Consider the following 24,196-nt stretch of genomic DNA (forward strand, 5'->3'; position numbering starts at 1 on the left):
CACTCATGCTGAGGATGCTTCACCGGTTCTTTCCTCTGTGTTTTCCGACGAACATCCAAATATTATTGTGTCTCAGATTGAGGATCTGCAACAAGTGTGTCTACCTGCTCAGAATTGCCATCCTATGCAAACCAGGTCTAAATCTGGAATTGTCAAAAAGAAAGTCTTTTCTGCTCAGATTGGTCAGGCCTTTGATATCAAGGAACCTCAGTCTTTCTCTAGTGCAGTCAAGTGTGTTCAATGGCAAATTGCCATGAAAGGAGAGATTAATGCTTTAACTCAACAACAAACTTGGAAACTGGTTCCTTTACCACCTGGCAAGAATCTTGTAGGCTGCAAGTGGATTTACAAGGTTAAGAAAAATTCAGATGGTTCAGTGGCTCGATACAAAGCTCGTCTTGTTGCTAAATGGTATTCTCAAGAGGCTGGTATTGACTACTATGAGACATTTAGCCCTGTGGTTAAACCAACCACAGTTAGGTTAATCCTGTCATTAGCTGCTTCTTACAATTGGAAACTTAAACAATTAGACGTCAAGAATGCTTTCTGCATGGTTTCCTTGAGGAAGAAGTCTACATGTCTCAGCCACAAGGGTTTGTGGATTCTACGTGTCCTGATTATGTCTGTAAGTTGGAAAGATCTTTATATGGTCTTAAGCAGGCTTCTTGAGCCTGGAATGATAGGTTCTCGGGCTATCTACTTAAACTTGGGTTTAAAGCTTCATATGCAGATCCCTCTTTGTTTGTCAAGTGTGATGAGTCTTCCATTATCGTTCTCCTCCTTTATGTTGATGATATTATCCTCACTGGAAGTGATGTTGCGAAAGTTTAGCATGTCATTACTCAGTTAATCCGTGAGTTTGAAATGACAGACATGGGTCTTTTGCATTTTTTCCTTGGTCTACAGATTGAGTATCAGTCTCAGGGCATCTTTGTACATCAATCCAAATATGTCAAAGAATTGCTCCAAAAGATGAATATGCTGGAGTGTAAGCCTTGTTCCACACCTTGTCATCCTAATCAGAAGCTTCTGAATCATGGTAGTGAACCTGTGTCGGATCCTAGTACCTACAGAAGCATTGTTGGGGCTCTACAGTACCTTACATTTACACGACCCGATATCTCATTTTCTGTCAATCAGGTGTGTCAGTTTATGCATTCTCCATTAGCTACTCATTTTGCTACTGTGAAGCGTATTTTGAGATATCTTAAAGGTACTATGACAGTATGCTTGAGTTTTAAGTCCGGATCCTCTCTGTTAAACGTTTACATAGATGCCGATTGGGCAGGCGATCCCAATAATCGACGATCAACCACGGGGTATGTTATTCTTCTGGGTGATACTTCCATTTCGTGGAGTTCTAAAAAGCAGCATACTGTGAGTCGATCGTCTACTGAAGCGGAATACAGAGCAATGGCCACAACCACTGTTGAGGTTATCTGGATACAACAACTTCTTCGAGATTTGCGTGTTGCTTGTTCCTCTGCTCCCGTCCTTCACTGTGACAATATTTCCGCAATGGCTCTTGCCACTAATCCTGTTTTGCACTCCAAAGCCAAACATATTGAGATTGATTGTCACTTCGTTCGTGAACGTGTTCAACAAGGGACAATTGTTCTGCAATTTGTTGCTTCTGCAGATCAATATGCAGATATGTTTACTAAAGGGTTGTGTTCACCTCAGTTCACTCGGAATTGCTTCAATCTCATGCTTGGCAGTATGCCACATGAGCTTGAGGGGGGATGTTAGAGTTAATGATATGATGAGTGCTTAGGATTATGACAAATGTCTATGTATTATTGGTGGTGGTATTAGTAGAGAGATGTATAAATACCAAGAGTTGTAATTATTCTAAGTGTGTTGAATAAAAAGAATTCATTCAGTTGTAAACAAATTTCCCTCTCTACTTTCTATCTCTTGTTTTCTTAGCTTCTAAGGTTTTTCCATTGTTATCAATTTTGTGGTCATCTCTCCCTATTAACACAAACCCTCCACAGTATTGATTCATGCATTTTTCATCTACTCTCTCTATATCTAATAAGAAAAAGAAAAAAAAATTGAAAATTGAAAATGCAAAATAAAATGGTTATCAAACGAGTTTAAGAGCCGTAATTTTTATGCTCTCATTTTCTCCTTCTACATTTCCCTCCTTGTTTATCTTCTTTAATTTTGTTTTGACTTTTAATCAAAAGACTAGAAAAAGTGAAAGGAAAAGTATGCAAGAAAAGAAAATGCGAATGTATATATCATATTCCAAATTAAAACAGTTCTTTTAACAATAGAAATGTTGGATTTTGGACCACTGGGTCTAAAAGATGAAAGGCCTAATGGAAAGTCTATATTGGACATGTGGGCTTCGAAATAACAGATGGGTTTTACAAACTTGCAGTTGCTGCTGAGCTGATTGTGGGGAAATTTTGAAATTTCTATTATATTCCGGTATATGCATGCATGTTGGCGGAACACGCCGTTGAATGTGCGGTGAAAGATTCAATGAATGAATATTTAACGGTAAAACCTTTTGGTGTCCATACATACTAGAGAAAAAGGAATTAAAAGTGGAGGGCCTCCCCTCCTCGTATCAAATATCATTCCCTAAATCCAAGGAAGCAATGGGGTATAAGAAATCATTCTCGTTAAAGGAATTTGATGTTCAACATTCTAAAATCAATTGGCAATAACAGGAACAATACGGTTTTCTTATGATGTTGGAAAATTAGGCACATCCACACGCTGGCGCCTTTATTTTGATGCACACAAACACAAGAAGGTAAGAAGGGCTTAAATCTCTCCATCCCATAATTCTTCAACAGACTTGTACGGAGATGATCCATCAGCTGAAACCAGGTTTTCTTTAAGCATCATCTTCTTCTGTGGGATTTGATTGATCTTGGCAAGATCATCTTCTGATAGATCCCAGTCAAACACAAGCAGATTCTGCTTCAACCTCTCCTTGTTGTAGCTCTTCACAGCTAGAGTTGCCCCTACCTGGTATACCCATCTAATGCAAACCTGCCAAATTTACCACAAACTCACCAAGTTTCAGTCCATTGATTAGTGGGTACTAATTCTAATTTTGGTTGAAAAATCGTTAATCATGTTTGTTTCTGCTTATTATTCCCAATCAGATATTTCCTGGTGTGAACTACATAAATTTCATGACTGTTATGTGAAAACGACCATTAAGTCTTACCCAATAGGGCCAACACCGATATTGACACCAATTTAATCACTCTAAGTCTAATACTAAGTTGGATTAGGCTCAATGAACATATACTGGCGTGTAGTTTTATCTAAAAAAATATCGATGATGTTAATGGATAACCACATTGTTTTAACTTGTATCGAGCCACACTACCCCAACACAAAAATATCATCAAGAAAAACGAAATGTGACAAAACCTGAGCAATAGTCTTTCCCCGAGCCTCTGCTATATCCTGAAGCACTTTGCTTTCCAAAACATGATTGGTGCCCCAACTGGAACCAATTGCACCCAGAGGAGAGAATGCAATCACAACTATACCATTGGCCTTGCAGAAGTCTCTCAGCTTCTTCTGTTGCCAGAATGGACTCATCTCGACCTGTATTTACACGCACACACTAACAAATTAGAGATTGGAAAAAGGAAAACAAGTACAACTTTTAGATACAAATTTAAGCAATATTGTAGGTTGAAAAATGGACATACTTGATTTACTGAGGGAGGAATGGAAGCAAAAGAGAGTAAAGTTTCAATCTTTTTGCTAGAGAAGTTGCTGACTCCAATGGATTTGGTGAGGCCAAGTCTTTGAGATTCTTCCATGGCTGCCCACACCCCTTTGAAGTCCATAGGCATAAGGTCAACTAATGGGTCCACCAATTTTCCTGGCTTGCCACTGATAGGCCAGTGAATCAGATACAAGTCAAGGTACTCCAGTTGAAGATTCCTGCACACAATCACACAATCAAATCATCCAGATTCCATACAAAATAAACTCCATTTCATAAATGTCATATTTTGAGAAGAAATTCTTATGTCCTGTTGAAGGAATGAAGTGTGTCCCGATGGGTTTGGGGTTAGCTTCTAGGGTAAGCTACTATGGGTGTATCTCTAGGGTAAGCTTAAGCCCATACTTGTTGTAAATCTGTTTTTCCTTAATTTAAGGGAAGTGACTGATTAGTGTAAAGTAGATAAAGCCCTTCCTTAATCCAAGGGAGGTGACTGATTGGGTGACGTAGGTTAGCTCTAGTTGGCTGTGATAGACAGCCCTCTTTTCTTCCTACTAGTTAGCTGCTTGTTGCAGCTAACTACCTGGACCTCTTCTTTCCTTCCTCTCTCATATACACCTTGTCTCTTGTACAATACAAACATGTGAAATACATTGAAACTTAAAGCTAGAAAATCCACATATGTGACAGTCAATTTACTAAGAGGGAATGTTCAACCACTAAGTAATTTGACTGTCGCCAAACACGTATTCCTTTGATTTTGGTTAATCTGGCTCCATTTGTATCAATGCGACATCTTCTTACTGGATAGTCCTACAAATCCAAGATTCTCTAGTCTATATGTAGGGAGGTCTTGGTCCCAAGTGCAAAACTTATGCAAGGTTCCCCTCTTATAAAGAGGGTTAGGCTCCGTTTGGGATTGAGGTGATTTTAAAAAAAGCCATTGTGAAAAAAAGCTGAGGGTCATTTTTGTGTTTGGTAAACTGAAAAAAAAGGGCTTATTTTGGAAGCTGCTGTGAGAATAAGCTGAAAATCAAAGGAAAAGCTGAAGCTGCTATTTGCTGCTTTGAAAAAAAGCCAGTTTTTTCAAAGCACACGGAGCTACAGTGCTCCTTTAATGAAAAGACACACTATCATCCTGCTTTTTTTTCCAAAAGCACTTTCACAAAAAAGTTTACCAAACACTCTACTGGCTTTATTTCACAGCCGCTTATTCTCACAGCACAGCCGCTTATTCTCACAGCAGCTTTTTTTCAAAGCACAGCAATACCAAACCATCCCTTAGACAGTCGACCTAATCCGACTGTGAGACACAAAAACTTGCCTACACATAGATGCCACGGTGGCTTTATTTCAAACCAACTATATACAACTTTCACTCAGTAAACAGTTTGATTAAACTATTAGCTTGAGTAGTCAGATATAGGTAAGTAGTAATTTTCCAAAGTAACTACCTAATACTTACTGAAGTGATTTCTTGAGAGCTGGAAGGACGAGATCAGGGTGAGCATCATTACTCCACAGCTTTGAAGTGATGAATAGTTTGTCTCTGGAATCAACAAGGCCAAGTTCTAGAGCTTCTTTAATGGCGTCACCAAGAGTCTGCTCGGAGCCATATATGGAAGCTGTATCAAAATGCCTGTAGCCTAGCTTGATGGCCTCAATCACCGCCGTTTTCAACGCGTCAGGCTGTAAGTTGTCGGCCGCCGTGCCGAAGGCGAGGACGGGCATGCTCTTGGGGCCGGCGGAGGAGCCGAGCACCACTTCCGGGATTTGGCTTGCCGCTGCCATCTTTGATCAAGACTCGAGTATTGATTTGAAGTTTGCTTTTTTGATTTTTCATTCCAAGTGAAGTTTGCTTTTAAACCGCAAAAGTTTCTTGTATTTGTCGGTCTGCAATCGTCATTGGTTATGTAACTCTCAACATCCTATCTTCTCATTCACTTTTTATTAAATTTTTTAATTACAAATTTGTAAATTTGTAAAATGACTTCAAGAACATTAATTATCCTCTAAATAAAAGGGTTGGGTTGCACACTTAGTCTATTTTAAACTCTAACTCATTTTTTCATTTCCTTTCATTCAGATAAAGCAGAAAAAAAAAATATTTTCCATTGAAGAAGTAGAATCATTTGAATTTCCCACATCGTATATACGTTATTGTCGAAGTTTTCCTTTTGGATTTTGATACCTTGGTGTTTTCAAATTGAATTTGCATACCTGTGACTTCAAGATCAGAAAAAAGGATTTGGCCAACATTATTTTTTTTTTTTTTTGCTTATTTGAATTTGGCCAATATATGTTGAGAAACACAAATTTCACCTACGAAAATCTTTAAGCAAATCAAACAATCATTTCCTTTTTTGCTGTTTCATTGACGTTTGAGAACGCTTGAAATGAATCTGCAACACCCTGGCACGAGAGCTAGTTGAAACACCACGTCCGAGATGCATTATGAAAATTATATGCTGTTTTATAATTTTATATGTATGCATATTTAAAGGTTATTTTGGGAACAATAGTGGGAGGTTAAATAGTATTTTAATTTTTTAACTTTTTAAGGTGGGTAAGATTATAACATGGGTGGAGAAATAAGATAATGAGGTGGGTCTAATAGTTCTCATTATAAATTGATGCCCACATTTTTTATTATTAATAATCACTCGGTGACTTAGTGGTTTGGAATTAATTCCATGCCAGTATTTTATATGGTACGTTTTTTGTTCAATTCCTAACGCTTGTGAATCATATGACGATAGTCATGGAGAGGTTAAAATGTTTTTGTTAATCTTTCTTACCCTGAAATGTAAGTTGCCGTGACGATTTAAAAATAAATAAATAACAACACTGCGAAATTTTTTAGATGATGACAATAATGTTTGGAATACAACATAGCCAATCATATGAGTCAAGGTAATTTTTCAATTCTGCAACTCAAAAACTTCCTTGACAAACCTTCTTGCTCCTTCTTGCTCCTTCTTGCCTGTAGAACTCTTCAAAAACTCTGCATACTTGTAGTTCCGATACAATGTAGAGTGTTGCTCATCAATCAAATCCTTAATTGGGCCAATCACAGTGTCCCTGTTGGGTCCATAAAACATTGCCAATGACAGACGTGGCTGAATTTTGTTGGTCACTGCCCTGTGGGCTGTGGTGCACACTCTTATACCTTCCATTACTCAAAACGTACATAAAAAAAGGAGAGAGAATTCAATTTAAATATGAATCAATATAACCCATAAAGCAACTGTGAAATACATACAAATAGAGTATAAATAGCATATAAATCACGGTTAATTACCCATTTATTTTCTGTTTAGTATCGTTGTTTTTGTTTATAAAAATTTGTAGCCGGTTTTATGAAAGCATCTGAATTTGGTCTTTAAGATTGATAACAAAGGCATTGGGGGAGAGAATCGACAGCAACCCATTTCCCATCTTTGATCACTTGAAGGCCAGTCACTCCCTCTGTCTGCTTGAGTACTGTGAGTGCATTGAGATCAGTATGGATAGCTAGTCCAAGTGTGACCTCAGGGTCTGGACATGGTGGATGGTAGTTTCCCTGTGCTTTCAGAGTAGGATTATCATCCAGCTTCTTTTGTAAGCAGTCCTTCTCTAGTCCAAGCCCCTGGGATAGCAATCCCAAGAGCGTTTTCATCAATCTGCCATTCTCCTTTGCATATTCAGCAAAAACCTCAGTAACAAAACGACAAACAAAAGGGAAATTAATACACAGAATTAGAATAAAGTTACAAACTTTTAATTAAATATAGAACTCGACGGCACTGAAGGGACTATAAGATGTGTATGAATTATGGTTTAGTGCTCATTTATTGACATCTTAGTACTCTATTTCCTATAGTTTAGATTAGTTTAAAGTAGAATATATCGCTCATATTAAAAAGGAAAAAAAATTATCCTGGTACCCGTATTGGGGAGGATTTTCAGGCAAGGAATTAAGAGGATGCCAAAGATGTGAGAAGGTTTCACTCCACATAGTGACCTTTTGCTCTTGCCCTTCAACTTTGAGGTAGAAATTGAAAAGCTTTACTTGCTTGGAGTGATCAGTGGTGAAGTATTTTGCCCTTTCTTCAGGAGGCAATTTGAAGAACTGGGCCATGGCAGTCATCATTCTATTGCAGAGTTCCTCAGGTACTCCATGGTTGATGATCTGGAAAAATCCATACTCCTCACAAGCTCGTGAGATCTTCTGAACCAATGGGGATGGTCCATCGCAGTTATTGCTGCTGCCTTGGTCGTGTTAGGAGTATAATGGAGAATGTGATGTATTGGGTTGTTGACACTTGTCACAATCCTAGATTAGTTAGTTAGCTATATTGATTAGATTGATGAGATTGGGGTATTGAGATATAAAACTGAAGTTGTAGAGCAGAGTGCTTATTATTCTAAATAGGAATAACAAAATACAGATTGTTCTCTCTCCCTCTCGTTTCTTTGTCTCTTCTACCTTCTTCTTCAACTATCTTAACATGGTATCATCGCCGAATAAGCTTCGTTGCAAGCTTTTTCGATCATTGGTTCTTTGCTTCCGCTACCTATTTCTTTCTTCTACGATCTCTCTGTGATTTCTTTCTGATTTTCTGGGTTGTGATTCTTACCAATTCCTACGTTCTGTATTCTGCAAGTTCTTGCGCATCAGGTGTTTGTTTTTTGTTCTCAAAGAAAACTGATCAACCAGGTGTTTATTTTTTCATCCGTTTCAACATCGGTTTCAGTCAAGTTGAATGAGCTAAATACCGACAACATGGTTCCGCTCGTTTCTTCTATACTTCAATCGATTTCTTGTTTGATTTCTTGATTCTTGATCAAGATTCAATTTTTTTTCTCTGCTGTATTTGCAATAACTTCTCGATTTTTCTGCTCGGTTCCCTCAGTTTGATTTGTCTGTAACAAATTTGGGGTTTCTCTTCTAAATCTCTGTTTGGGTTGTTCATTTCTACAACAAAAGTTATGGTTACAGCTGCACAATTGCAACTTTTGCAACCCTTAATTGTATCGTTGCTTACGTCTGTTTCTTTCTCTGTTTGTGTAAAATTAGATGACACCAACTACTTGCAGTGGCATTTTCTGATGAAGATGATGCTACAAGGTCATGGCCTATTGGGATTCATTGATGGATCGAATCCTTGTCCTCCTCAGTATTCAGCAACCTTTACACATTCTGTAATCACATATTAGTCATCTGCCAGACCAGAATTAGATGAATTTAAAGTGTGGAAAATGCATGATTAAGCTTTGATGTTGTTACTTACTGCAACACTTTCTTCATCTGCAATTTCTTGTGTGATTGGTAACAAGAGTTATCAAGAGATGTGGGTTCGTCTTCAAAACGAATTTTTCTTACCAATCACAAGAACTAGTATCATCAAGTTAAAGTCTGATCTGTATAACATTAAGAAAGGATTTGATTCAATTTCCCAGTATCTTCGAAGAATTAAAAAAAGCAAGAGATGCACTTTCTATTCTTGGTGTTACATTTCCTAATGAAGACATTGTGATCATTGCCTTGAATAAACTCCATGTAGATACAACACATTTAAATGTGTAATAAAAAGGCGTGAGAATGTCATTTCACTCAAGGATTTTCGTGCACATCTGCTCACTGAGGAAGCCATTGTGGATTGTGTTCCTGTGCCACATTTCTTGTCTGCTATGGTATCTAAATCTGAGACAAAAGGTTCTTCCTTTCCTCTCTCTAGCTCTCATTTTCATGCTAGTCAATCAAGTAATATACATGGTAATAGTGTTACTGGTTACAATGGTGGCTATCATGCTCAATCCAATTGTAATTTAGGCCAATCTAGCTATGATAATGGGGCTTACAATGGTTATATTTTTGGTCAGTCGAGCAATGGTAAAAATGCCGGTGGTTATAATGGTGCTTATAGGAATTTTCAGTCCAAGAATTGTGGTAAAGGTCGGTTTCGTTATAATAATGGTGAAAGATTTAATATCTACAAGTCTTTTCCTCAATTTTCACTAAGAGTTCTTGGCTCACCTCCATCTCCATATCTTAATTCTCTACCACCTGAATTTCCTACACATCAAATTTGTTCACAGAAAGATCATTTTGATGCTACTCAATCTTTAGTTTCAACTCCTGAATTATGTCAATGCACATTGGATCAACAACTTAAACTAGTGTGTCCAGTCATCCTGCAAAATCATGAAACACCTTTACTGAGCAATTATAATGTTGACATTCACACAGCTTATGATCGCAAGTGTGGTTCTCTCTCTCACTTCATTATTTCAGAAGATGAAATGTTTTTAACTGATGCAGAAAAACAAGTTTTGGAATGTATTGACAAGGAAAGTGCAGATCTCAGTGGGTTTACAACCGTGTATTCAAGTGACATTTCCAATTCTTAACTTTGACAACAAGGCGAAAATTGGTGTTCCTACTCAAACTGTTGTACATTAGTTCCGAGGATTTTATGTACTTCGGTTATGCAATGGTGGAAGTATATTTGATATTCAGTTAGGCTACCATATGATAATTTTTTATAAGGGTGGGGGCACCAAGTCTATGTTGATTTGGGTACTATGGTATACACGATAAAATGGTGGTAAAATACAAGCTCCAGATGCTAGGAGGTTTTCTTATTGCAGACTATGTGTGAAGCAGTGATCAGATACTCCACTCTCCAATTGCAAGGAATACTATCCAAAAAGAGTTTAGATTGCCAAATCTCATGGTTCATGCTAAAAGCCATATTTTTTTAAGTTTCTACTAGTGGCTGCAGTAAGAATAACAAATCTTCATCCATGAATTGTCTACACTCTGCATTGATTTTTTTTTTTTTTTTGACAACTTGAATGCTTTAACCTCATGATTGGGTGCCCCAATCTTGAGTTTGAGGGGGGATGTTAGGAGTATAATGAAGAATGTGATGTATTGGGTTGTAGACACTTGTCACAATCCTAGATTAGTTAGTTAGCTATATTGATTAGATTGACGAGATTGGGGTATTGAGATATAAAACTGAAGTTGTAGAGCAGAGTGCTCATTATTCAGAAATAGGAATAACAATATACAGATTGTTCTCTCTCCCTCTCATTTCTTTCTTTCTTCTATCTTCTTCTTCAACTATCTTAACAAGTCGTTCAAATCAATGGTGGGGATTGATTCCAGAGCTGAAACATTTGAGAGGTGTGGCCTGTGATTCTCTGGGAGAATGAAGTTTGGAGAGAGGGATAGAGGAGTGGTGTCTTTCGCCATTTGGAAGGATGCCATCTTTTGAGGATGAAGATTGTTTGAGTTTGATGAGGTGATCTAAATGGAACTGTTGTACGGACAAGGACACGGTTGTGGGTCGTTGAGCATTGGGGTAGTTGGGTGTCATGCGCACGCAGCCAACCGAACTAATTCATAGGTTAGGGATTGAAGTCAGTGCAAGTGGATGTGCATACTGCCTCGAGTAACTAATCCAATTCACAAGAGAAACTTTCATGGATGAATGACCATTGTAGCATGATTAACATCTTGTACCAACGTTACAACACATGAAGAAACATTTACGCATAATTTGTTATTGGTAGCATCTACTTTTGCCATTGAAGTCATTCTCTAACTTTACATATATGCAATGTGTTATTTTAGTTAGTTGGCATAGTCAACTTCAAAGAAAGAATCATTGAAGTTACAATTTTCTAAAAATTCTACTATGCTCTAGTGTATGACATTGTGTGCTATAATTTATAGTTTTGTCGACAATTAAAACCATAACAATGGGCTGGTAAGCAGGGCCGGTCTAGAGATTTTTTAGGCCTGGGACGACGCTAAAAAATATGCCTTAACTTCACATAAGAAAATTATTTATTTTCACATAAAAGACATCGATAAAATTATACTTAGAAAAACATTTCGAACTCAATAATTTTGAAACACAGAAAGACTAATTTATTTTGTATCAAGAGAAGGAAACCAAAAAACACCCGGCTTACAAGTAGATAAATGAGTTTTGTTTTCCATCTGAACTTTTAAAGTATTTTTGTATAAATCGTGAGATGTTTTTTCTTATTTACTAACTTTGTCAATATGGGACTAAAAAAATAATAATGTTTTCGAGTCTTTAATTGATATGCATAAGTAATGAATGGGCACTAACTTAAACCTTATGATGACACGTCATATGATTTGTAAATTTGCTCTAAAAATGTGGTCTACGCATTACTGTTTGTTGAATATTAGACTTGAATTTGAACGAATATTTAAAAATAGCAACCCATATAGCTACTAGCTAGTAACTAAAAATAAATTAACAACCAAACAAAAATTTGTTAAAACTGAAAAGAATAAACACGCACATAGCATTTCAAACTTGGGACCTCTCGTTAATTTTAAACAACAAAAATCATTGCTTTTAATTAAACTTCTTGAGTATTTAACCAAATTTTATAAATTTATACTCTTATGAAAAAAAAATTGTAAAAATTGGAAAGTAAATAAGCACACGTGGTGTCTTAAACCCAAGACCTTCTCATTAATTTCAAATTACAAAACCACCACCTCTAGTTAAATTCCTTTATCATTAAACCAACTTTTTAAAATGGGATACTTTGGATGTGGTCCCTAATCTTTAACATTCTTTGACTAAAACCTTAATGGTATTCAAAGTTTGATCAAAATCCCTTGACTTTGTACACCTCATTATATTACAATAAATATTTATATTTTTATAGTTTTGACATTAATTGTTTGATATTTTATGAGATTTATAATCCTATAAATTTAAAATCCCTCATTATAATACTATTAGAAACTGTTACAATAAAAAAATTCAAACATTTTGATTGAATAAATGGATAAAAACTATGTAAAAATAAGAAATAATAAATGGCAAAAGAATGTATCCATAGTGTTAAAAAAAATTGGTACATTTCACATATAACAAGGTGGTACATTAATAAAGAAGAATGGGTACATTGTAAATAAATTAGGGTACAGATAAAAGATTAAAACATTATGACTACAAATGATTTTTTAAAAAATATAGGTGGTAAAAGAAATTTATACATGGGTACAAAATAAAACTAAAAAGAAAATACTACAAATTTAAAAAAAAATGTTGCAAATTAAAAGTGGGTACAAACTAAAAATATAAATATATGATACAAAGTTTAGGCATAAAACATAAATATACCATTTGTAATTTTTCTATCATTGATTAAATATATAATGTCACGTGACAGTATACATATGGGTACAAACACAAATAAAATTTTAAAAAATATGGGCACAAAAAGAAACTAATATATGGATACAAATTAAAAATAAAACAAAAATTGGTACAAATTAAAAATAGGCACAAACTAAAAATAAAAATATATGATAAAAAATTTAGTCATAAATATAAATATACTAATTGTAACATTTTTAACACTAAAAGAATATATTTTAAAATAAAAATATTTTATTATTCAAATAATTAATGATGTTATTAATACCCAAGGACCTTGATCAAAAATTGAAAATGAATAGGATTTTAATCAATAGAGTAGCAAAAAGAAGGATGTGAACCTAATTTCTCCTTTTAAAATTTATACTCTTATAAAAACATATATAAATATATCATCCGAATAATTTTGGTGCTCCCAACTTTTTTGACTCCTGAACGGTCGCTCTGCTTGCACTGGCCTAGGCCAGCCCTGCTGGTAAGTAACCTTGGTTTTGAAATAATCGAAAAATCAATTGTCTTTCTACGGTAATAAAAACACTCAGATATCAAATCTCCTTTTTTACTAGTGAAATAAGCAGAAGCTGTCAGTGTACTGCCTTTTGCCTAACACCACCATCTTCATACTCCACCTGAAATTTAAAGGAATAGATTCACATTGGAGCGAAAAGTTACATATGACAACACAAGTACACACTTTTTCCCATGATTTTATACACGAGTTAGCCTTGCCTCATAAACCTTTTTTTTTTTTAACTCACGACTGAGTAGCACGTAAATCCTGGCTTCATCTATGAGCATAAACTATAACCTTCTCCGTCACTGCAGCCCTTCCAGATTTTCCTCTCTTCTACCCTCTCTCTTTATCTTTTTTCGTGGTTTTGTCATTATTTTCTCCCTGTTAAAACATATAGCACAGTAAATTGTCATGATACAACGACTCAAAACAACTTCGTTAATATCAACATCAGAAAGGTAGTGAAACCACAATTATGAGATGACTGGACATCGATCCGAAGCATAAGAAAAATCATTATACAAACCTTGTTTTTAAGGCAAGCTTCCTTACGCGTATCCGCATTTTAATCAACCGTTGCTTTGTTTTGTGTACAAGAAACTTAGGCAATGCATCTGCCAATTCGGAAAAGGTCATGTTGATCAACCACTTTGAAGAAGCTCTTGCTCTAAGAAAGCTAGTACGTACTAATCAGTAACAGTTGAAAGAGGATCCAGATTCTCAATACCAGATGCTTGTCAGTTATTTCAAGTGCTTCCTATAATTTCTGGGCAACTTAACTCTCTCCTACAATTTTTTTGACATTTGAGTTCTTTCCATAGTTTTCATATATATATATATATATATTTCTTTTTTTTTGTCGAACTATAGTTTTCATATATGGATAGAAGACTCCTACAGGCACTAACATAACATATGAGAACATTATCCGCATTTCTGGGAGTGTAGGAACGAATTTGTTGATATCAGTATAGTTAGAAATGTAAGTAAACTCTTCTAATTAAGATCAACAAAACTATAGAAGCTTTGGGTAAATATACTTTCGTGAAAATTCAAAAGGCTGCTCGTGTTGATTAACGGGAAACTTACGTGAACATATATAGCGTATATGTTCGTGTTTTTAGCACACTGAAAAATCTCTTCTGCTTTGGAGGTGGGTTACTAAGGGAAGAAACTTCAAATTTTTGGGCATGCCCCATCCCAAGACGATAATTGTTTTTTATTTTATTTTTTCAAAAAGAAAATTCTGCACAGATATCGTCCACATGGTGTCACAGTGCTACTGCATAATCATCATCCACGTGGGCGTCACTTCACTCTTTAATGGAGCTCCTGACGACCAATCTAACGGATTTATGAATCTGGGAGAAAAACTTAACTTTAGGTATGAAAATGGGACCAAAAAAACTTCATATTTAAAAGTGTAAATTTCATGATACTTAAGAGTAGTAAAAGGAGAATTACCTTTATTTTTTTAGACTTTTTAGCCAAAATGGTATCCGGGATTGACATAATTCCTCACTTTGGTCTCTAATATTTGAAATCAATAGAAGTGGTTTATGAGTTTGTTCATCATCAATCATTTTGGGCATTCCGTGAAAAATTCTATTAAATAAGAATTAAAATGACAAAAATACCTTCAATTTAATAAATAATGGGACAAAATGTTTTGACAAAAATTGAGAGTATTTTTTTCGTTTTATTATTAGTTAATGGAGATTTGTTATGGAATGACTAAAATAATTAATGATTGACAAACTCAAGATCAATCTATCGATTTCAAATCTCAGGATCCAAAATAAAGAATTATGTCAATCTCAGAAATCATTTTAGTTAAAAATAATTTTTTTTACAAGAAACATTACAATTACATACATTTCAGAATGCAGATTCCGAAACACGGATCAACCAGAGCTCGCAGGTGTTGTCCTCGGGATCCAACACAATACATTACCACTTTTTCTGCACCCCCCCCCTCTCTTTGTCAAAAGTTGATTCAATAGCCACTTACTACTATGGTTTAGTAGTATTTCTATTTATTTGTAAGTGAGAGGTCGTAGGTTCGATTCACACTAAAAGCGAATTTGAACCATATTATTGCTAACACATTATGAGGCTAAGCTCACCCTCTCCCTCGATGTAAGTAATATCATTTATTCAAAAAAAAAAAAAAAAAGTTGATTCAATAATGATGGTCTCTACTCTCTACTGCCACATTTCTACTTTTTAACAAGGACGGATTTGCAGGTGGTCCTCTACCACAGTTATGAAGATGAGTGACACCCTTGCATGACGGCGTGGGTTCGAACCCTGCCAATGGCATGTTAAATTTCTAACTTAACGATAATATCGCTCTGATTAATTTATCCACAAGATATTCAAGATAACAGACGATGATCTCCAGATCCTCTTTGTGAAGATCTGAGGATCAATGATCTGAAGATAAATCAATCGTGTTGTTCCTATTCCCAAGATAAATCAATCGTGTTGTTCCTATTCCCAAGATAAATCAATCGTGTTGCTCCTATTCCTAAACAACTAAATAAATATTAGTTCACTGGTTATCTTTATGTCAAGAATGTTTCAGAGTCGGCCATCCGATTAATACTAATCAAATCGATGTTATTACAACTTAACTATCTACATAACTTAACAAACGTTGTATTTTATTACAAAAATATTGGTATAATTACAATGTAGTCATTCGCTATAAATTATTTTGTCAAACTTTCGATATATAATTACATTCTTCAAATCTTATATTCTCAAAATTCTCCAGGTATAGAATTAATGGAACTTCATAATATTTTTGTGTTTTTTTGTGAGTGGGGCCGGCGAATCTCATCCCCTGAATGCTACGCGAGTGGAGTGAATTAGGGAGGGCCTTCTTTATCAATATATTTTTTTTTTTCCCTTTTCAAAGAGAATGTCTCCATCTCCATCATCTGTCATCCTTTTTCTTGTAGTATATATATAGTTTTAAAATACTGGATTTAAACTAATTACGTGCAGCTTCATGAACCAGTGTAGCTATGTTACAATCTCCAGCTGGCATGTATGGAACAAATATATATTTGGAGACATTAGGTTTACATTCTTATTTTTTCTACTCCATTGATTAAAACTTTATTCTTTTCTAAATTTTGATCAAGGTCATTCGATTTTAATAAACGACATTAATTATTCAAAAATAAAATATTTACATGTCAAGATAATTAAGTTTCATTTTTAAATATATTCATTTAGTGTTAGAAACGTTACATTTGATATATTATATTTATGGCTAAACTTTTTATCATATATTTCTATTTCTAGTTTGTACCCATTTTTAATTTGCAACCATTTTTTAAATTGTACCAATTTTCTTTTAAATTTTAATTTGTATCCATATATTAATTTCTTTTTGTCCCTTATTTTTTAAACTTTTATTTGTACTCATAATTTTTTAACCTTTTATTTGTACCCATAATATATTTATAATGTACCCATTTTTTACAAATGTACCACTTTGGTATATGTAAAATGTATCCTTATTTTTTTTTTGGTAAGTACCATTTTTTAATGTAAAATCTATTTATTTTTTAATCTAAAATGTACCATTGTTTTTTTTTTAAATATAAAGTGTACCCATGTTTTTATGTAAATGTACCAATTTTTTATATATAAAATGTAGTCAAATTTTATTATATAAATGTACTCATTTTATAAAAATAAAATAAATAAAATAAAACCCCTTTTTTATATATATAATCTAGAATGCACCCATAAGCAATTATTATTATTTTTTGTTTTTATCAAAAACCATAAGCAATTTTGAATAATTAAATTGGTAGTGTAAATGAAAGTTTAAAAAAAAAAACGGTTGAGTCTTTATTGATATTATTGCATCTCTTTTATTATTATGTCATTTATGTAATAGGAGAGGGACTTCAATCAAAAGTATAAAATGCATAAGGTTTGAGTCTATAATAATTAGGGACCAAAGACCGCAACTAAACTATCCCTATTTTTTATGGTTTAGTCCCATTTTATTTCACATTCAATAAATATGTAGGTATTAATATATAGATAAGTTCATTGTCCAGTTGTGATTCGATACCTAAATGAATATAATGTATGATCCCCCGATGCTTCCAAATTATATCACTATTGGATGTTGGATTCATATATGTTTATTTGATTTGATTTGATATGAAATCACCATGCATCATCCATCTGATCTCTTAAATTCTCCAGTACTCCTACTGCCTTCCCATCCCTGTAGCATCCAATCGCAGCAAGCCACAGATCGAATATAGCCAAGAACTTACTTTTGTCATGGCGATCATGCATGTATGGACTACGTTATAACCATCATAAAACTCCATTTTTCGTAAGGGTTAAAAATGCCTTCCCATCCCTACCATCCGATCGCAGCAAGCCATACATCGAATTTGGTCAAGAAATTTTTATGTCATGAAGATCATGCATGTATGGACAATATGTGTAACCATCATAAAACTCCATTTTTCATAAAGGTTAAAATGTCAAAGCATATTGATATCTGAAATTAGAAATGCCGACGACGACGAAGGAAGCCAAGAAGTGAGAATGTAATAAATATCCTGATTTTAAGTTCTAAAAATATGGGCAGGTAAGAACGTAGCAAGAGTGCTACTTCCTTAATCGTAATACCCACAAAACTGAAACACTTATTGACAGATTTTGATAAAAATAGGTCTTACGTGGGTAATGCTATTTAAAACACAAACGGCGCATTCATAATTGCTAACATTTTCTTATACATGTAGGTCTTACATACAATCATAGGACCTACAAGTTGAAAATTAGAGTACTCATAACGATCGAACAAACGCAAGATAAACTATGAACATTGTTTTATTAAACGGAAAACAAATAAATGAGATTGATGATCAGACAACTACAAATTGCTACAGCTTGACTGACTTAATTCTCGTACTAAACTACAAGTTATATTTATAGAAAGCAGAACTTAAGAAACCCTAATCCAAATAAGCTAGGCCCAAACCCAAATAATAAAATAAATAACTAATTTTCTAAAACTTGTTAATTATTGTGTCTAAATATCATGATAGTCTTAATATTGTAACGTAAGACCTTACACGTGCAAGAGAGTGTCACCAAGAGGGTCTAACATTCTCATCTTTCAAATGAGTTACCCAATTTAGTTTAGTGGTGAGTGTAAATAAGGCGGTGGATAAATAGGCTAGGGGTGGTTAGAATCCCACGAATGTAACAAAAAAATAATTAAAAATAAAAGACGGCGCGTACATAGCTCATTGGTCATTGTTGAAGCTAGCCATGTGTTTCTTAATGATCATGCATATATGAGAAGATCCCAAATGGCGGAACACCATAAAAATTTTCGAGAAAATCTATTTAGTGCATAAAGGATTGAAGTTTGAAGATAAATAACCAAAAGCTAATACCTTCACTTCTGCAAATGCAATTGCCCTAGACCTAAACTAACACAATTAATTCATGAGGAATGAATTAATGGTACTTCCATGCTGCTAGTTCATCAGTTCTAGATATACTCTCAGAAGTTGATCTCTCTCTGCGGCCTTCCAGATCATCATCCTGCTTGTTTCATTTTACTCTCTTCACAAACCTGAGGTACGTCTACAATGTTAACAATATTGATTAAATACACTCGATTAATAAGCTACTCTTGGAAAAAGGAAAAAATAAGAGGTACAAAAGAAGTGGAATTTACGACGAACGAAGAGACATGAGTCAGAATGTCAGATGGGATGAGGTTTGTTTATCCCACGTAAAGGCATAACGCATAACAGAGTGACACATAACAAACACGGCAGACACTCTGATCACACCAAATGCCACGTCTCACGCAGTACAGGGAATCTGACAGAAACCTAACAGATGTTATGCGCTTACTGACAGTGCAACGCACAACGCCCAACAGCGTTTAACGGGACGCTAACGGAAAACAGACATGGAAAAAGCTCTACTGCCCTAGTGCAGAAACAATGGCTATGGACAGACTGCAACAACAACAACAAAAAAAAAAAAAAAAAAAAAAGGGAAAATGAGAGAGACAGGGAAGGATTGCAAAAAAAAGCACTCACCATGTCTTTATATGTATGCACATTGAAAAAACGAATTAGGACTGAAATTCATTAATCGCCACTGATATTCAATAGCAATCCACCTGATGAACGATTACAGCTCCATATTTCCCATTACATAACTGATCAGATATACTATATAACTGATATTTGTTGTGTTTTTTTAATTTTAGGGTTTGTAGTATTAACTTGTTTTAATCGGCCGTGGCATATTTGTAATTTTGTAGTCCGGAACTCCGACCGTGTGGCAAACGATGTTATTGCCAGTGATTGCCGTTGTGAACCAGGTAGAGACGACTACCGGTAGTACCAGTAGGGTTGTTGTTTCTGTGGCCGTGACGAGCATGGTAAATATTAGCACAGTGAGGAACCTTGGAGGGGGGTCTCTGAAACGGCACCGTCGACGGGGATGGCTGCAGCGGCATTTGACGAAGGCAACGATCAACTAGGGTGGAAGACGGCAAGGGGAATCTTGGGGTGGAACCGGAAGCGGCGCCGAAGTAGTTATTTGACGACGAGGAGGTGCCGGAGGACGAAGTCGTGGAGGCGGCAGAGGCCGAGGAGGAAGAAGGGGATGAAATGCTTTTGGGTGTCCTGCCGGTGGGGATGAGTGAGAGGAAGGCTCTGATCTTCAGATTAGCGGAAGAGGCTGCTCTGTCGTATTCCTCAATGAGATTAACGAGATCCTCATCGGACTTGATGGATACGAGGGCGTCGAGATCCTCGGTGGGCAGTTGACAGCGCAGACTGACGGCCGTCACGGATGGCCCACACAACTCAGTCAGCTTGGACGACAGTTCTGTTACACAACGGTGCAGCTAAATTCAATAAAACATCCTCCAAGTCCAAACAAAAGACTACAAAAAATGGGGGAATTTATATACAAACTGACCGGAAAAGGAAATAGAGCGGGGAACGGCAAGGACACGGGTTTCCCCGCCGAGGTAACGGAGCTTGCCGTCGGGGTAACGGGGGAGGATTTTGCCGCCGTGGCTGCAGAGTAACTTGATGTTGATGACCTTGGTGAGGTCAGGCGAGGGTTCGGCCATGCTTACTAGGGTTTTGCTTTGACTAGTAACTAGGAGATGAGGAGTTGAAGATGGGGTTGGAGTTGTGTGCTCAAGCCTATGTATGGTACCCTCTGGCTTAAATTTATAGACTTGGAGTCTTCAAAGGGAAGGGACAGGGTAAGTGGAGCCAACTAGAATTGATTTGGTTGGTCAGCTTACGTCGGCACTTAGATTCCCATACCCCCCGGAGTAAACTGTAAACCTTATGTTTATTTTTCTCCGAAAGACATTTCTAAACTACTCTCTTAGTCTCTTTTGTGAGTTTAAACTTGAGTAGAAGTCTACTTACTTACCCATGAATATTACATTGATAAGAGGAGAGACTTCCAGTCTTTATAAGCTTATAAGTAAGTTGGTTAAGCTACTTCTTATATTTTCAATTAGTTTGATGGTAGAATCTTAACTTTCTTTCTAATATCAGAATAGGTTGTTCTACGGATGAAGCTTAATGGCCACACGTGCTCCTCGTCGCACCGTTTGTGTTTTTCACGTATTTAACTTGAATATTTGCCACAAGTGAGAAGTGTGTTGAGAATGTTTCTCACATAGACGAAAAAAGGGATATTACATATGCTTATAAGTCATTGGGTTAAATCTCATATAACCAATTAGTTTTATGATGAATTAATCAACTTTCTTCAATTTATTTCAAAACTAAGTTCTCATTTTTCTTTTCTCTCTCTTTTCCTTGTGCTTTTATTTTCTCTTTTCCATCTTACTTCTGTTTGTATGGACTGTGAACATTCTATATCTCGCTTTTGTTACCTCGTATGTGAACATAGACCAGTATTACTAGACTATACGCTATTACTGGGAAAGCGAAAGTTCAAATCATGGCCACTAGCTAGCTAATTGCAAAATCAGGAAATGAATTATCGTATGTGTGAACAAAAGAATTAGATATTTTTGCACAAACTTTATCTTGATTCCAACCAAAAAGTACATATTTTGATAACGACTCTACCTGAAATTCATACGTTTAACCCTTTCAAGACTGTATCTGGAATTTTATACCTTGTTTAACTTTTTAAGTACCGCTTCAGATGTTAACACGAATTTAATCAAGTTGGTTAGAGCGTTGTTTTTTATCTTTGGTGTCCAAGTTCAAATCTCCATCTTTCTACACGAATTTAATTAAGTTGGTTGGAGCATTGTTTGTTACCATTGGCGTCCAAGTTCAGATCTTCCTCTTTGTAGTTTAGATTGTAATAATCTTATTGTTTGTTAAAAGAGACAATACCAGTTCGGAAGAATTATTGAAAATAATAATAATTAATGCTTAAACTATTTTTGTTCGTGATGCATAAGTAGCCAAGTTCATAGTCATTAACATGGCGGCATGGTGAAGCAGCCGGGCAGGCAAAGCCATATGGGATGGGATCCACAAGCCATTGTTTCGCTTTTACTTTTTGGAGGAGAAGTCGACTGAGATGCTTTGGGTTTGGTCGACTGAGATGCTTTGGATTTAGTAAGTCATGCACTAGCATATACACACAAATAAGTAGCTCTCACTCATGAGTCATGACTCACTATATGCATATCTTCTTTAAGTTATTTAATTGGATTAAATATCATTTGTTAAAATTTTTTTTTGACGAGAATCGAACGTAAGACTTCTTACTTACAAGAATGAAGAGGTATACTACTAAACCGTAATACTAAGTAGCTTGGCCACTTACTATTCCAACGGTTTCTTCTAATACCAATTACAACATTATATATTTATATTAAGTAGTGAAAGATTTAAGATAAATCATACATTACGCTTTTTTAAGTACAAATCATACATTATGTTAGCTATAGTAATCTGATAAAAAAATATATTTCTTTTGTGGAATTAAATAACGAGTTCATCATGTAAAAAAAATCAATCCAGGTCTCTTCTACTTATAATTGGAGTAAAATACCCCTAAATTGTGGCATTTAATCACTATATTCCATCAGTTTAATTGTGCTTTGTCAAGAAAAATTTAAGGGAGGGGAGGCTACCTTGTCTCAGGATCAGGATATACTGCAAGTCTCTTTGAGAACTTAGGTCATCTCCAACTAACCCGACTAAAGGGCTATAGAGCTAAAAATAGCTCGAAATGACACAAAAACCATCTCCAACCGAGGGCTAGGCCAAAGAGCTCGTGGGCCCCACTGAACCAAAACCACCAAATCAGGCCAAGGCTGGCCCAAAGGAGCCAGCCAGTCATTTCTCATAAATACCTAAGCCTTTAAATTTAAGTTGTTATAGTCTTTAATATTTAAGTTGTAGTTTTTAAATTTAAGTTGTTGTAGTCTTTAAATTATAATAATAAATTATGTTTGGTCTATGACCCTTGGCCTCCTCGGTTGGAAATGGTTTTTTGTCACGGGCTATGTTTGGCTTATGGTCCTTTGGCCATCTTGGTTGGAGATGGTAGCTATAGGGCTAAAGAGAGTCATCTAACCCTCATTCGGTTGAAGATGACCTTATATAGGGAGTCTTAGCCCATTTTTAATTTTTACATATCGCTCATAAAAAATAAAAATAAAAATTGTCAATAGCCAGACTTTACCTAAATCTTGGTCTATCAAAGAGTCCAAGCCCCACCAAATTCTCGGAGAAGAGCAATTTCAGGGTTTCTTGAGACTAACAATATAGTAGCATAAACAAACAAACAAATGAGGGAGGGGAAGGACGCATCTCAAAATTACCAAACAAATAAAGTGTTGTATTGAAATAAGGCTGCCTCGTTATTAATTAAGGTTGTTCGAACAATCTTTGGGTCTTCTAGCTAGACACGAATTACTAAACATCCCTTCTAATAAGCAATTTATTATACCAACCAATTGCAAGCTACTCCACAGAATCATGTATAAACTTTAATCTCCTAGCAGTTTAGAGCAGTGGTGGATCCAAGAAAAATTATTTGGAGGGTCACATGTTAAAGTTCACAAACATTTTTTAGACACATAATAATTTTAAACCATAGTTTCATTATTCATAACTTATAGAACAAATAATAATACAAGTTGCAATAGTCAATGATAAGTTTTCATGAAAACATATCATTATAGCTTCATTATCAACGGAAGAAAAAACATTGCTTTTAATATAAACCATTATGCTATCACTCAATCATTGATCTCATATTCGGTTACGCAATGGACTCTTCACAATTTTCATAGCGGAAATGGCTCTCGCCACTGAAGTAGTAGCAACCGGTAAAACTAAAGCAATGTAATTAGCAAATACACATGATTATTATTATTTTTTTGGCTGTTGGTGTTTTTATTTTATTAAACTAACTTGGCCTAAAATGACGTCGTCTTGGTTAGGTAATCACTCTTCTTTTAGGTATTTTATCAAACAGCCGGAGAGTTTGTATGAAGTCAACTCCAATCTTCAAAAAGGCAACACCCAAATTCTCCATGGACATTCACTGAAGTTCACCCGCACGGGGCCCGGAGGGGGGGGGAGTTCAGCTGACCCTCTAACCCCTTAGTCCATCCGCCACTGGTTTAGAGTAAGGTGACTGGAAAACCAATTAACATGCGTATGAGATCATCACATTTGGGTTGATCTTTACTTAAAAAAAAGTCATGATCAAAGTAAGCGCGGA

General features: G+C 35.5%; 3 protein-coding genes across 3 annotated transcripts; all 3 read right to left on the reverse strand.

The window, feature by feature from the left end:
• Window positions 1–2,613: 2,613 nt before the first annotated feature.
• On the reverse strand, window positions 2,614–5,695 carry LOC103403066 (non-functional NADPH-dependent codeinone reductase 2-like). Its single transcript, XM_070815360.1, has 4 exons — window positions 5,175–5,695; window positions 3,690–3,927; window positions 3,403–3,582; window positions 2,614–3,012 (listed from the first exon to the last, which is right to left on the reverse strand). Exons 1-4 carry the CDS (start codon window positions 5,498–5,500, stop codon window positions 2,782–2,784), a joined length of 975 nt encoding a protein of 324 aa, XP_070671461.1. The 5' UTR covers window positions 5,501–5,695; the 3' UTR covers window positions 2,614–2,781.
• A 1,396-nt stretch (window positions 5,696–7,091) lies between these two features.
• LOC103403324 (flavanone 3-dioxygenase 2-like) lies at window positions 7,092–7,829 on the reverse strand. Its single transcript, XM_017323531.1, has 2 exons — window positions 7,713–7,829; window positions 7,092–7,403 (listed from the first exon to the last, which is right to left on the reverse strand). The coding sequence occupies exons 1-2, from the start codon at window positions 7,827–7,829 to the stop codon at window positions 7,092–7,094; spliced, it is 429 nt and encodes a 142-aa protein (XP_017179020.1).
• Window positions 7,830–19,516: 11,687 nt separating this feature from the next.
• LOC103403065 (RAF-like serine/threonine-protein kinase PRAF) lies at window positions 19,517–20,685 on the reverse strand. Its single transcript, XM_008341883.4, has 2 exons — window positions 20,429–20,685; window positions 19,517–20,335 (listed from the first exon to the last, which is right to left on the reverse strand). The coding sequence occupies exons 1-2, from the start codon at window positions 20,583–20,585 to the stop codon at window positions 19,794–19,796; spliced, it is 699 nt and encodes a 232-aa protein (XP_008340105.1). The 5' UTR covers window positions 20,586–20,685; the 3' UTR covers window positions 19,517–19,793.
• Between the last annotated feature and the right edge of the window lie 3,511 nt (window positions 20,686–24,196).

This window comes from Malus domestica, chromosome 16 (assembly GCF_042453785.1).
Source record: "Malus domestica chromosome 16, GDT2T_hap1".
Classification (NCBI taxonomy): Eukaryota; Viridiplantae; Streptophyta; class Magnoliopsida; order Rosales; family Rosaceae; genus Malus; species Malus domestica.